Source organism: Bubalus kerabau, chromosome 11 (genome assembly GCF_029407905.1).
Source record: "Bubalus kerabau isolate K-KA32 ecotype Philippines breed swamp buffalo chromosome 11, PCC_UOA_SB_1v2, whole genome shotgun sequence".
Classification (NCBI taxonomy): Eukaryota; Metazoa; Chordata; class Mammalia; order Artiodactyla; family Bovidae; genus Bubalus; species Bubalus kerabau.
In genome coordinates this window covers 40095230-40110551 of record NC_073634.1, presented here as the reverse complement: position 1 = coordinate 40110551, position 15322 = coordinate 40095230, and the positions used below count along the sequence as shown (strand labels likewise).

General features: G+C 46.1%; 1 protein-coding gene across 4 annotated transcripts in view; it reads right to left on the bottom strand.

The window, feature by feature from the left end:
• Positions 1 to 15322, bottom strand: part of SPTBN1 (spectrin beta, non-erythrocytic 1) — a 212922-nt gene that overhangs the window by 53807 nt on the left and 143793 nt on the right. For all 4 annotated transcript variants that reach the window (XM_055540110.1, XM_055540109.1, XM_055540111.1 and 1 more), the window contains 2 exons: positions 14620 to 14771; positions 3273 to 3446 (listed from right to left, as the gene is read on the bottom strand). In XM_055540110.1, coding sequence (XP_055396085.1) covers positions 3273 to 3446; positions 14620 to 14771 — 326 coding nt within the window. The remainder of the gene's footprint in view (positions 1 to 3272; positions 3447 to 14619; positions 14772 to 15322) is intronic.

The following is a 15322-nucleotide window of genomic DNA, read 5'->3' as shown; positions in this document are numbered from 1 at the left end:
TAAATGCTGTGCTTCCACGCTCTGTGCTACACGGTCTGATTATTTGTGCTCCCAACTCTCATTAATTCTTATGCTCAAATCCTAATCCCCTCAAAAAGTGATTATGAAGAGGTAGGGACTTTGGGAGTCCTGGGCCTCATGAATGGGATGCGTGCTTTATAACAGAGGCTCCAGAGAGCTTCCTAGAGCCCTCCACCAAGTGAGGACACCATGAGAAGTCTGCGACCTATAAGTGGGCCCTCCTTTGACCTTGCTGGTACTCTAGTCCCAGACTTCCAGCCTCCAGAACTGTAAACAATAAATGTCTATTGCTTGGAAGCCATCCAGCCTGGGGCACTTTGTTTAGCAACCTGAACAGACTAAGACAGCCTATATTTGTAAGGTACTCATAGTCTGCTGATTCTCAACAGGACGTAGAGCCTGGTCCACTTGGGCCAAAGTCAGACTTCCTAGGTTTGAATCCAGGTTCCCCCACATACTTCGTGTCCTTGAGTGAGTTCCTCGGCTTCCTCACTGAGTGGCTATCTCAGGGCACTGCTGTGCACTTGAAGAAATGCAAAATATGGAGGGCTGGGCTCTTAGTAAGGAAACCTACATGTCAGCTCTTTGGATCATGGGCTGCCTACCAGTTATGTGATTTTTAGACAAATGCTCTAAACGCTCTTCTGTCTTCAGTTTCCTTGACTATACTAATAAAATGTGGAACGGAGTGCGGGAAAATGGTATCAGCCTAGAAGGCCATCCATTCTCTCTCAGTTCTAACCATTCAAAATTTTCTAGTCCTGGCCCCTGTCAAAGGTCTTTCCATCTAATCTAAAAACATACCCCAGAATTCTTTTTAGGAAAAAGAGGTAGGAAGAGGATAAAACAGAGACACGTGTAAGATTAAAAAGTTAGAAACTTTCAACTAGGAAAAACACCTAGAAATTGAAATTATTATTACGCTTCTAAAAAAATTCTCCAAGAGAAGTCTTGAGTTTGCATAAATTCTAAACTACAAAGGGTATGCAAGAGTAACCCTTGCTCAAGGGGTAAAACGCAGACTTACCAGGAAAGCAGGTGGAATTTTACACATTAACCTCCATCGGCTTTCCTCTATCTCAGGAATGGAATCTGTTTTCAGACTTGGTCTTTCAGAAACAGAACCTACCCTTCTGAAATGAAGACATCTCCGTATGTGGACTAAGCAAACTCAAAGACCTTTATTCCAGTTTCTCACATCATCTTTTACTCTCTTTTAAAGGGAAAGCAGCATAAAACCTGTCTGTCCCCATTGGTATTCAATGCACAACACACGTCAGGGCTGGCCACACCTTGGGGGCTCCTGGACACATACACACACACACAGGTAATATAAGATGAGATTGTACATTCAGGAGCTGGGGGGTGGTGGGGAGAGAGGTCTCTGCCCATACGTGGAGAAGCCTCACAGAGGAGGCAGAATGTTAGCTAGGCCTTGGCTGGGGAGGAGTCAGTAAGTGTTTGCAGAGCAGGGGATGGATTGATAAAACTGCTTCGGGAGGCAGGGGCATGGCAGACACCAATCCCCACAGGCCACGCAGTGACATAAGCCTGTGTTTCTTTCCTCAGAGGAAAGGGAGAAAGTACGTATCGGCATTTACAGGTTCAAGCACAGAAAAAGGCAAGCTGACCAGAAATTAATTAGTCAGTGACTCAACCCAATTCACAACCCAAGGGCTGTGGGCACCAACCTGCTGTCAAGGGAGGCCATCGTCAGGATGCCCTTCCACGCTCTGATTACAGGCCAAAGGCAAGAGAAACAGAACTTCTTACTCCAGGGAATCGAGGCAAGGCTCAAGGAGGGCCTGCTCAGTTCACCTCTGTTGGCCTAAGGCCAAGAGCAGTGATCAGTGAATTTAATGGTGTTCACTCTATTTTCAAATCATTTAGGAACCAAACAACAGACACCTATAGAAGAGTTCTGTTTGCAAAATAAAGTCACTCCATTAATAATGTCATCTTCAACAATGGTTCCTGGCCTCAGTTCAGTTCCGTTCAGACCTATTTAATCAGAAGCACTGGGGGCTGGAACCTGGGAACCTGAGTGAGTAAAAAGCTTTCCCAAGAAGTCAGATGATCTATCGGTCCAGGCTTATTCAGGGAGTGTCTCTGAACAGCCCTGGGTTAGACCCCTAGCCTCCTTCCACATACCCACCCACACCACTAAGCTATAGCCTAATCCCAAGGGAAGCAAGAAGGAAAGCGATGGGTTAGAGGGTGATTTCAGCATTTTAGTAAGAATATAAAGGGAGGCATGGGGCCGCAAAGAGTCGGACACGGCTCAGCAACTGAACTGAACTGAACTGAATAATATGATTTCTGTTGTGGCTCTTTGTTGGTGAGCTTTTTTATTTACCTAGGGGAGAAAAAAATCAATCAAGCGTCATCAGAGGGGCTTAACGAAGAGGGAAGACACAGAAAACAGACTCTGAGAAGAGAGAACTGTTAGGACTTTTGTTTGCAAAGTAACCTGATGCTAGGTAAGAAGCGTTTCCTGCATTTCAGATTTTAATTGAAAAGCAGAAGCATGAAGCAACAGCCTGGAGAAAGAACCAGTCATCAGGCCGGAGGTGCCACACAGACAGGAAAGGCTGAGCTCTCTCCTTAGGGTCAGAAGCAAGCGTGGCAGCCCTGACTGGCCTCGTGATCCTTGCAAGGCTCCTCCCTCCCCTCACAAAGTGAAGCAAATTGACAGAATGACCTTGAGAGTGTTTCTATACTTATAACCTTACCCCTGGGTATAACAAACCCATAAAAATCGTCAGTTCAAACAAGCATAAGGCTTCTGCACACCCCCCTGAAAACTGCTTCCTTACACCCAAAGGAGAATGAGAAGGTGAAAACAGAACCCACACAGATGTCACGATCCTATGCAGCTTAGCCTAAAATATTCTGCGATGCATGCCACGATCTGTTGAAGTTTAGATAGTCTACCAGTAGTAACCTAGTATTGACCACACCTTTACACCTCTGCTCCTGAAAGCTGAGTAGCAGACACTAGTGGTGGGCTGAGACTAACCCAGAAACCCCCTTAACTGCCAATAGAGTCAAGACTTTCAGGGGCACCAAAACTGAGGGAGGAGATGGCAGCTGCCACATGCCCAGAGGGCAGCCGAACGTGATGTGCAGCACACCTGACTCTGAGATGCCATTTCCACCTGGTCCTTCTGGTCGCCCTGGAAGGGGAGCCCAGTTTTGCAGGGATGCTCACACTCAGCAGGGAGGCCCGGTGGCCAGGCCGAGTCCCTTACCTGGAAGCGCAGGATGATGGTCCAGATGAGGCCGAGGGTCAGCCGGTGGTTTCCATCCACGATGTCGTGGGACCCCATGTTCTCAAGATGGACTCTCTGCTCCTTCAGGAACTGAAGGGCCTTGTCCACATTCTCCAGACAGTGGATGCGCATTCGTCCCTTGGTGGGTTTAGGCTAAAAGAGAAGAGCAGAAGGTAGAGACAGATCATCCAGGAGGGCAGAAATCAGCTCAGAGCTAGAGCCCAGAGAGTTCACATAGGCCCATTCACGCAGCGCTCTCCAACCCACACCAAAATGTTAAAAAAACATATGTTCATTCAATATTTATCTAACAGCCTTAAAAGAGAAAGTTTACTTAAGGAATGGTAACCGATCACTCTTCAGAGGTTTGTTTTATCATGGAAGCGACATAATTTACGTGAGCATGGAAGCTGGAAGTTCAGAGAAAAAGGAGCCCAATTTTCACAAAGAATTTCATAGCTACCACTGCCATCCATGGAATTTTTGCGGATGCATGGCAGAACACCACTGAGGATTTTCTGGCTGCTTTAAATGTAAAAATAGGTTTGCCACCTGCTGGTTTGGGTTGTTTCCTAAAGTTGGCTCAAAATGAGAAAGGGAGGACATGCTATAAAATCAGGAGAATTTTCAAGTAGTGGTTTGTGAGGATGATGGAGGGGGTTGAGTAAAAGGCTGTGACTTGCTGAAAAGTTAAAGGAAAGAAAATACAACAGTGGTCTAATTGGAATACCCCACAATGTCTGTTCCTTTTATTTAGTTATATTAAAATCCAAAAAAGGCACTTTCAAGGTGAACATTTTAAATAAACAAAGCAATAGATAAAGATACACACTCAAAAATCTTCAATGGGTCACTATCACCTCCTGTGTGTCTAGAGCAAGCTCATGCTTCCACTGCTTGGTTCCACTCTTCCTACCCCTCTTTTCACCCATAACTCCCTGCTCTATGGAAGCTGCACCTCGAGGTGATCTCACAAGCCCACAAAGCTGCCACCAGGTTGCACACACCCATCCTGGCTCAGAGATGTACCTGATCTGGCTGCCATCCTCTCTCCTGAGACATCTCATCATACCCCACCCACCTTTTGAGGTTCAGGTCAAGGCACATCTTTCCTGCTAGAAGTCATTTCCAACTACTTCAACTGTCACAGGACCCCCTTCCCCTCAAACCCGTACATTTATGGTCTGGACCACAGGGTTCAGGAACTCATCACATATCTTACATTTTTGCTGTTACTTCACATGTACTGTTATTACTTTTAACCCGACTACTGGTTTGGGAGCATGGATGATGCTTTATGCTCACAACTTACATTCCTGGAATGTCAGGAATGCTAGGATCCGTGATTCATGTTAGGTCAAGTGACAATGTTACAGCAAAATCAAGTAATCTGGCGAAGTAAGAAAAAGGTCTGATCTAAAATGTCCATAAAAAGGGGTGGACTCCATCTAAGGTTCCTACAGTGACCCCCCGTTCTCCTCCTGTCAAGGTGGACAACTGAGGTTCCTGCTGAAACTGGACCAAAGTCGAGGGGTGTGGACTCACTGCCTCCAAGAAAGCGTGTGAATTCTGGGGGGAGGGCTCCTGGCATTCTTCAGGGCTGTTCTGAGGCCTCTTCCTGTTCGCGGCCTGTGCCCTGACCAGCGAGCCCATGACCACACAGTGCAGGTTGGGCCTGGAGCTGCAGAGTGGCAAGGATGCAAATGTGCTAACTGTGGCAGACAGTCTCCCAAGTCCGCCTCTGACTGGCCAGAAAAGGTTGCATCCTAACTCATTGTGAGAGAAACAGTGTGGGTGGAATTAGCATTTGTAAAGTTAACTTGTGTACAAGTCAAGTGAAAGTGTTCATCGCTCAGCCAGTGTCTGACTTTGTGACCCCATGGACTGCAGCCCACCAGGCTCCTCTGTCCATGTGATTCATCAGGCAAGAAGACTGGAGTGGGTCGCCACGCCCTCCTCCAGGGGATCCTCCGAACCCAAGGATCGAACCCACGTCTCCCACATTGCAGGCAGATTCTTTAGGGTCTGAGCCACCAGGATCAAGACTCTCAAAACAGAGGTCGCCCACATGACAAACTTAAGTTAGCCTGCACCGGAGAGAAAGCCCTGCCAAGGAGCCTGAACACAAAGGGTCGCTGCCTTGGGAAGAGAGCTCCACCACTGCTTGTGAGGCAGCGCTGCCCCATCCATGGACTACGTCCCCTTGAATACAGGGCATCAAACTCTCTACCACACCGTTTCAGTTCTGTCATCTGACAGAATCTGAGCAGCAAGACAGGGAATAGGTTGGGGGCTGTCAGGACCTTCTCAGGCTGCTCCAGGCCTAACTACAGTTCTTTTTGACCTGATCTTGAAAAACAACCTCAACACGCAGGAGACCTCTCAAGCTTCTGTTCTCTCCTACAAAATCCCAGTGGACTGCGCGTTCATTTCCATATGAATATGGGTGCAGGGGTGTGGGAGGGGAAAGTATGGGAGGGGTCCAAATGCTTTCCTGCAGGTTGGAAAAGCCCATCGTCAAGTGGCAGGGACCCCACACTGATGCTGACTGGCCATGCCAGGTGGGGGCTGAGGATGGTTCACCCTGACCCAAATGCAATGCAAGTTCCTGTTAACACCAGCCATCAGAAACACTACTGCGTGGAACACAAGGGAAGGAACTGAAATAAAGATGGCAGAGAAACCTCTTTGGTTGGGCAAATGATTCGACTTCTTCAGATAAAAAAACAAACCTCACCCATTTCCAAAAGTCAGAGGAAATGGAAAACTTTCAGGAGACCCCTCACCCCACTTTGGTTTTATTTTTTTTGCAATTCTTCCAAAAATCAAACCAAGATTTGGGCAGGGGTTGATACTTTGCTTTTCTCTCTCTAAAGTTGTTTTATTTTTAATTTTCCTACTGCTCCTGGCCATTACATCTTTTAAAACATGAAACACGAACAAACCAGATCCATGAATATGCTTCTGCTGGGCAATTCAGTATAGATGCTGCTGCTATTGTTAAAATATCCACAATTTAAGTTACAGTTTCCCCATTTTCTAGCAAATTTGTGCCTTGTTTCTCAACTTTTACCTCTAACATGAGGATAATATCGGTAATAATCTCAAAGAGCTGCTCCATAAATGAAATGGTGAACTAATCATTATGGTGTTCTCAAATCCACAAAATGGATCTACAAACAGAGGCACCTCAAGGATTTTCCTCCCAACAATTCTTCTTAAAGTTGTTGGGGTGGGGGGGGGGCGGGGGGAGCACGCCCCACCTGAATTTCAAATTGTTTAGAAATAACACACTTCTCTGTAGACAAACAGGAAATGTTCAGGGTCTAGATAGAACTCTCCCACTGAGAGCCAGAGAAGTTGATACATGTCAGTTGACAAATTTAATACCAGATTGGAATGTGCCCCCAAACAGTGGTAATGATATTACTCTTCTAATCCTGACACCCTAAATGGTACTCTACAGGAATAAAAGGAAATGGTGGTAGAGAAAACTTATGACTAGCTGGTATCTGGAGGGAAGAGGAGATGGAAGGAGGGAGGGGCAAGGATGCGAAGATACCCAAATCTCGACACTTGGGGTATCTAGACATAATAAGACCTCTGCAATTCAAAGCATATTAGGAAACAAGGTTAGAAAGCATGATTTACAGAGATAGCTTAAATATTACTATTATGCTGTGCAGCTAGTAATTCAAGCTAGGTTAACTGTTAGGCAGTGAAAGTTGCTTCATCGCCTCACTATACCTCTCTCCATGTTTTTCAAACACTTTCCCACATTTCATCTTAATTGAAACTCACTCAGCTTCAGTGGCACATGAATCTCCTTTAAACCAAAAGAACAAACCAGATGTGGCAAGATTAGATGATACACTGGTGTCACAAGGAGGAGGAGTAGGAATTAAGACTAAAACTCAAGAATAGCAACTCTTAAGATGTGTTCAGAGACGGTCTCTGAGGTGTTTTAATGCTTTAAATGGTATTTGGGCAGGTTTAGGGAGAATCATCACAGGTAATTAATTTTAGAAGGGTTAATAATGATTGCACAGACCTACACGCAGAAACATATATTAGGTCATGAAAACAGCAAAGCTCTCAATATCTAACAATTCTTAGCTGCCATTTTCTGGGCAACTGGGTTAACCTGTTAGGTGGTTTCTATCTTATCACATTTAATCTTCACACTAACACTACACAGTAATAACAATTATTATTCTTGTCATTGTACAGATGAGAACACGTCTGTTTAGAGGGGTGAGGTGATGGCATGGCTGGCTGGTGTGGTGAGCTGGGATTCCATAATGTGCCCCCTTCAGGCTACACCGTGAACCAAGTGCGGTACAAACACATTAGTATGTGAAAGGAAATAACAAGGCTTGGGTCCCCATCTGGCAGACAGTTTTCCTTTTTTTTTCCAGAAGAGCTATTTTTATTTTATTCAACTTCCACCTTCTCAACAGAAAGAAGAGATAACAATGGAGACAACTGAACACAAAGGATCTGGGGGAGGGGTGCATCTCTCAGTAATAAACACTTTCCGAAGCCTCACCCCAAGAGTGGCTCTTTCTGCCAGGAAGAGAAACCTTCCCTGTCTTGTCTCCATTAATTATTGTCAAATTCCCAGTGTGACTAAGGTCTGTTCCCACGGCAACATGCACATTTCTGTCTTCTGTTGTCTTTTCTGATGGGGCAGTTTGAGATGCCATGAATGTGGAATCAAGGATCAATACCAGACTCGCGTGCAACTCAAACAAAGGGGGGTGCTCTGCAGGCCTGGGTTCCTCTGAGGAAATGCCTGTATTTATGGCCCCTCCTCTAAATCCTAACAAGGGTTCCTGCTCTTCCACACCAGGGCCGTGTTCCTCTGCTTTGTGGTCACGTTTCCTGTTTCCCTCCCTTAGTCCCTTCTGGTCCCAAATCTTTATCAACCACAGTTCCAATCCATCTGGGCCGGCTCCAGACCCAGAGCCGGCCCAGATGCTATCATCTTTCCAGCTCCAAAGGAGTGGGAATGACAGGGCTAAGTAACCAACCTCCAGCAACTGACAAGGTAATTTTAACTGCTTAGTAGAGCAGCCAGTTCAAGCCCCGCCCCTCAGAAGTGGGGTGGTCCTGGGCAAATTCGCTTTAGAAAGGGAAAAGGGAGCTGGATGGCCCCTCCAGGTCCATGGCGAACTCAGCCTTGAGTTTAGACCAATTACACGCTGTGGGGCATCTGGGTTTGCAGAACGGTGGAGTGATTACAATGGCAGGGTTTTTGTCAGAGCCTAGAGATGGGAAGGAAATGGCAACCCGCTCCAGTGTTCTTGCCTGGAGAATCCCAGGGACGGGGGAGCCTGGTGGGCTGCCATCTATGGGGTCGCACAGAGTCGGACACGACTGAATCGACTTAGCAGCAGCAGCAGAGATGGGAAAGACAACGCAAACGTTTCCTGGAGCTATTTTTAGCCTCCATGAATAGAGGAGGATGACCTGAAGGAGGACTCCTGGCAGGGGATTTTGGGAGGACCCAGGGCAGCTGGGACACTCTTCCATCCTGCTAAGCCCCGCTCCCTCTGACTTTTCTTCATGTGTCCAAAGCCACCTTGAAGCCACCTGGAGCAATAGATCTCCAGGGCTGTAGGGGGACAGAAGGCCAATCCTGGGAGCTAGGAGAAGCTGACTGCCGAACACCAGCTGGATGGCTTTGCTGGTTGCTTACTCTGTTACAGCATCTGTGAAATCAAGGGATCTAGCTTTGGGGCCCCTAGTCCCTTCCAGCTATAAACACAATCTGTGAGCTGGAGGGGGAACGACTCACTAGCACACAAGGCAAATTCTAAAGTGCCTGCTCATCTCTCATTCAGGTGAAGAAGAAATAGAGGAAAAGACACTACAGGTCAGTGTGCCAGAGTGACGGAGACTTGCTTATGTCTTTGCCTTTTAATCAAAAATCAATGCTTGCTACACACACATGCATACCTCTACTTAATACAGAGAGAAGGATGGAAACACTAATTCCAAAATCTCGTCTGATACAACAATCAAACTTATTTCACATTAGGTCCCCAAACACCTCCCTACACATCACACTCTTCAGTTTTAAGAAGAGTATAAAATGATTCTTGTCCAATTAAAATTAAAGGGGAAACAACATACCGCATCTCATTAATTCCTGCCCATTTCCTTCCTGGTGGGGACCCACTCCCCAAGACAATCTTCTCCTTCAGTAGGGCTCAATGAGAAAGGAGGGGCCCAACATACAGGAGAGTGGCTGGAATCTAAGTTATATTTCTCAGTGGCGATACTGCTTCTTCTCTAAAGTGTAAGTTGTCCACTTCATTAGACTGAGAATTAAACAGATTCTGTGTGTAACAGCGAACACTGAAAGTGACTGACTGTCATCACTCCTTCTGAAAGCAAACTCCAGTTTACCCAGGATGCTCTCCCTACACCAGCTTCCTCTTGACGGCCACCCCAAGTGCTCTCTTCACTCTTCCTCACGCTGACACACGACCCCTCTATTCTATGGCCATCCACACCTGAGCCTCTCCTCTTGAATCCAGTTGCAACCCCACCCACCGGGTAGGGTTTCTTGACACTCCATCCAGAAGGCCCACTTCCTCTTCTGAACTCTAGTGCTTTGGGGCCATTCTTTCAGCTTTTTATCACATGGTATTACTATTACCTGTTACTATTAGTTCATTTTTCGTATTTGTGCAATTAGACCTGAATTTAACAGGGACATTCTTCTCTGGCTGGTTGTTTAGAACAAAAGCAAATTCTCCCTCACAAGAGATATAAAAAACAGGCAGGTTCTGTGGCCAGTCCATAAAATCCCATCTCTACAACAATACATGCCAGCATGGCTCTCCTAACAAAGATTTTATATAAAATGCACTCAGGGTAGTTCAACATGGGATTTATTTAAGGCTTAGCAAATCTCATGGTAAGTCTATCTTCTCCACCTAGTTCAGCCTGTTTTGGAAGTAACGGTGGTTAAAAAAAAAAAAAAAAAAAAAAAATCCTGTTTTTGTTGCTTTGTCTTCTTTGAGACTGATTAACAGAATAAGAAGACAGAATATTAGGAAAATAACAGGCCAGCAGAAATCAGTGATACCTGCTATTGGTAATGGTGGGAGCTGCGGGAGAGTAGAGGTGTTCAGAAAACCTTGTCCTCTCAGTCAGAGAAGAGGGCTCAGTCTGGCAGGAGCAAGGCAGGAAACCATCTCACACAGAAGCAGTCTTCAAGCTGAGGCCCACAGAGGGAAGGGGGCACAGGCCAGCTTCTAACTTGGATGAGGACCTGTGGGCTCTACTTCACTCCTAAAGTCCAGAGGCCTCACTCCTTCCAAATATCAGTGGGTCACGCAACCCTAAACCCTTCATGTCCCATTTCTAATCTGGCTTTGGGACCTGCAACTAATGACAAAGTGACCAGCACAGGTTCTGTGCTCTCCGCTTCTATCTGGTCGGTTGACGCCAAAGTCAAAGGCAGTCTATATTCTTTTGGGGGGCCTTCTTTATATTTTATCTTTCTGTTTCGTATTAGGGTACAGCTGATAAACAATGCTGTGATAGTTTCAGATGAACAGTGAAGGGACTCAGCCATACATATCCATGTATCCTTTCTCCCCCAAACACCCCTCCTATCCAGGCTGCCACATAACACTGAGCAGAGTTCCATGTGCTATACAGGAGGTCCTTGTTGGTTATCCATTTAAAATACAGTAGTGTGTATATGTCCGACCCAAACTCCCTAACTGTCCCTTCTCCCTGACAACCATAAGTTAGTTTTCTAAGTCTGTGAGTCTCTTTCTATTTTGTAAGTTCATTTGTACCATTTTCTTTTAGATTCCTTATATAAGGGATGTCATACAATATTTATACTTCTCTGTCTGACTTACTTCACTCAGTATGACACTCTCCAGGTCCATCCATGTTGCTGCAAATGGCATTATTTCATCCTTTATAATGGGATGAGTAATATTCCATTGTATATATGTAAGAGGTGGTCTATATTCTTTATGGAACTTTAAAGTCAGATATTTATGAAGTTATAGTCCATGGTAATTTCAGAGTAACACACTGGAAAGGAATGGTTTTGTCATCAACCCAATCCCAGTCTGCAGCAGCGTCCGGGCTCAGCCTCAGAGATTCCTCACTGCCTCATGAGCTAACACACCTTGAGGCAAAGACAGCGACATGGAGCCAACCCAAGTCATGACTAGGGGTGGGTGGGGGAGATTCCTGCCTTCTCACGTTCTACAGTACTTAAGAATCAAGTGTCTTGATAACTCCAACATCTAACCCCAAACCTGCTCAAATCTAACCCAGATTTTATTAAGTAGAAATGCAGGGTGGGGTTAGGGTGAAATGATGTGGATCATTAAGTGAATCTGTTTTTTTGAACTTTGTACAGTAAAAATCAAGAAAAACTTCCTCCTCTGTGAAGAAGGATGAGCTGGCTCCAAGAATCTGCTAATAAAATAAATTTAGATACTCCAGTCCCTCAAACGTCTATCTCCTACACACTGCCAAGTTGGTGGTGCGTGCTTGTGCTGAAATGCCGCCGGAGATACAGCTGCAGATGGAGTGCAAATGTTTGTGTAGCCCAGGGATTCGGATCACTGGTGCAGAAAGCCCAGAGCTGACTGAATGTTATCTGATGAGACACATTTATCTGTGGACATTAATTTACCTAGGCCTGGAAGTTCTAGCAATAGCGCTCATTCTGGAATCTGAAGATTCAAGAATTATTTGGGGCAACCCCTCACAGATGAATCTTCTCTTCCTTGGGGAGCATCTCTAATGTAAGTCCCTGGCAGCATCTGTGTCCAACAGCAGAGTGTGCTCTGTGTCTTTTCCAGAAGACTCCAGATAAGCCACAGGGCCAAAAGAGCCAAAAATCTCCAGTACAAATGAATAAGAGCTGTAGCTCGCTCTTTCTATGGTGTTAGTCATTCAGTCATGTCTGACTCTTTCCTGATCCCATGGACTGTAGCCCACCAGGATCCTCTATCCATGGAATTCTCTTGGCAAGAAAACTGGAGAGGGTTGCCATGCCCTTCTCCAGAGGATCTTCGCAACCAAGGGATCAAACCTGGGTCTCCTGCATGCTAGCACATTCTAAACCATCTGAGCCACTAGGGAAGCCTATCTATAGTATCCTTACTTTTGTTTTTTTTAACATTCTTTTTTTTTTTTTTTTTTTTTTTGCCCTGTGGTACAGTCTGTAGGATCTCAGCTCCCTGACCAGGGATGGAACCAGCGCTCTTATTAGTGAGAGCTCAGAGTCCTGCCACCTGGACCACCAGGGAATTCCCCATGGTATCCTCACTTTTGGAATAAGAAGACTGATCAGACTCCCCAACCAACAGTCAGAATTGGCTGAGAGGAATGGATAGTAAAGAAGCCAAGGCACTCGGGGTTTTATGAAATGGCAGGGCACTGCTAAAGACAATCTCTGCCCGTGACTGCCTGAGAGGACGCAGACAGCGGCCCCCTCGTGTTCCTCCACCCCTGCTCTCCCAGGCCTCTAGGACACTGCAAAAAAAAAAAAAAAAAAAAGGAAATATATATCCTGCTGGCAGCAAATAAAGACAGGAGTGGGAGGTTTCTACAAACAACCAAGAATTATGCTTTGTTGGCTGTTTTCTTCTTCTCATATTTTTGTTGCCCTGTTCAGAATGAAGGGCAATGGGCTTGACCCCATTTATTATGTGGACATTATCACAGACAACAATCTTCTTGGTATAAAAGAACTACAGGTCTTCCAGGGTGAACCATTTGCTCCCCATGAGACCATACTGGGACAAAAATAAATGTTCAAACTAATTTTCACATAACCTTTAATGATTTTTTTAGCTACTTTCAAAACATCATTCCCCCTACCCCAAATCAACAGACAATTACACTCAGTTGAACATTTAAGAGGGAAAAGGGGGTGGTGCTGGTGAGAAACTCTGGTTACAAAAATTATATTTAAAGGTGCATATCACAATATTTCTGGTCTAGACTGTCAAAAAACAAACCAAAATGCACTAAATGACCAGCCCTCCCCGTGTGAACCCACTGCCCCCACTCCCACCTCGCAGACTGCCTTCAAGGAGGCATCATGGCCATGGAGGCAGGAGACTCCTTTGTCTGTTTGTTTTGTCCAGTTTGACTCATAACTTCAAAGAAAATGAGGCAGCAAGACATGCATGCTCAGGAACAAAGAACATGGACCAGAGGTGCTGAAAAAGAGACAGTGCTTCGCTCTCTTTTGGGGACCCTGTTCCTGAACGGAGGGCTCGGGAGACAGAAACCTGACTATTACTACCCAGGCTTAAAGAGGCAGTTCTGTCTGTGGGATAACGTTAGGACAGGGGACAACCTCTGCCTATGGTTAGAGGTGTGTGGGTTGGTCTGCATACAGACCCACTGCGGCTGTCAAGTTGCAGGGTGGAGATCAAGTTAAAAATAAGGCTTTCTGGCAGCCCTGCCAACCACCAGCATCATATTTTCCTGGTGATGTCACTGCAGATGTGGGCTCGATCCCTGGGCGTCAGCCTTTGGCTTGGCCCCACCGCCACCTATGGAACTGTCTACACTCTGGTAGAAGATGGTATCCATCTCTACACCAAGGCCAGACAAAACCTGTTGGGCCAGTTACAGTGACTGCATTAAGATTTTTGGGTCTAAGGTTCACAAACAAAAGTCACATCAGAGACAGTGGTGATAGCTCTGGGGAAACAGAATGGGGAGAACATTTTCACAATAGGCTGACAACTCCTCTGCCCAAAAAAGCTGGGTGTGTTCATCAGAAGCTCCACGTTTCCAAGGAGACAAAACACCAGCCTCTCCCTCCAGCCCAGAATAAAAAGTGTGCGTGGAAGAAACAAAAAAAAACGCCAGAGACTACTGAACTCAGTTCCTGCTACCTTAAAATGGCACCTCAGATTTTCCAAAGAATCACTAAGACACAAGTTTAGAATTATTCCATGATCTCAAGGGATACAGATTCATCCTGGAGGCCAGCGCCCAAGACTGGTCCTTAAATTTCCGGCATCATGCTGTTTAACAGGGGACACCAGCCAGGATCTTTCTGACCAAAGACAGTAACTTTGCCAATAACCAGAACAAGGCCACTTCATTACAGTTCAAGAAAATCATCCAGATTCAAAACACTACCCTGGAGCTTTCCCCACCATGCTCATCACACTCATCAAGCCTCTGAGCCTCACAAGTATCAGTCATTAACCACATAAATCTGCACGAGACAAGCCCAGACTTGATTTTTCAAAAACATTTCCCCACCTATGGTACAAGATACTTCACAGCCACCACCCACCACCCCCCTTACCAGTCTCTCTCCAGAGAGGACCTCCAGTAGCTTGATGAGCATCCGTCCATCCCGAAGGTCAGTGTACAGATCTGTGATCCGGCAGGACACCCGGGCAAGGTGGGAGTTGACCCACTTGGTGAAGGTCTTCTTTTGCACAGCTTCACGTTCATCTGTAAGCAGAGGAGAACTTGCTTTACCACCAGTCACAGCCTGGGGGTGGTAGGTGAGGGGCATGAGATGCCAGCCAAAGGAAGAAGAGCAAAGCTCAACTGTAATGAACCTCAAAGTCAACAACTTGGGAACAGAAGAACTGGACAACCCTTGACTGTCTGAGCCCCTAAGCATAACCACCGGCAGAGCATCCTTTGCTTGCACTCACTTCATTTTCTCCACCTCTGCCGAGGAGGCAGCAGGATATGGAAGGCCACAGTGGGCAGTCCCGCCTGGTAGTATATACTTGGCTGGTGAAGTTTCTAATGTGTGCATCACAGCGGTCACTCCTCCAAAGGCAAGTGCAGGAGAAGCACACTGTGCAGAAGGACATGGGGCAGAAAAGCTCAGCAGATGGCCAGCAACTGCTTCTTCATGTACAAAGGGTCAGGCATCACCCGACAGGACAAACTCACCCGTGACCTTGATCTGCTATGACCCTTTCGCCTGCTTAGCTGGATGTTCAGTGAACAACAGAGAAGATGGTGGGCAGTGTGGCAGAGTACAAGGA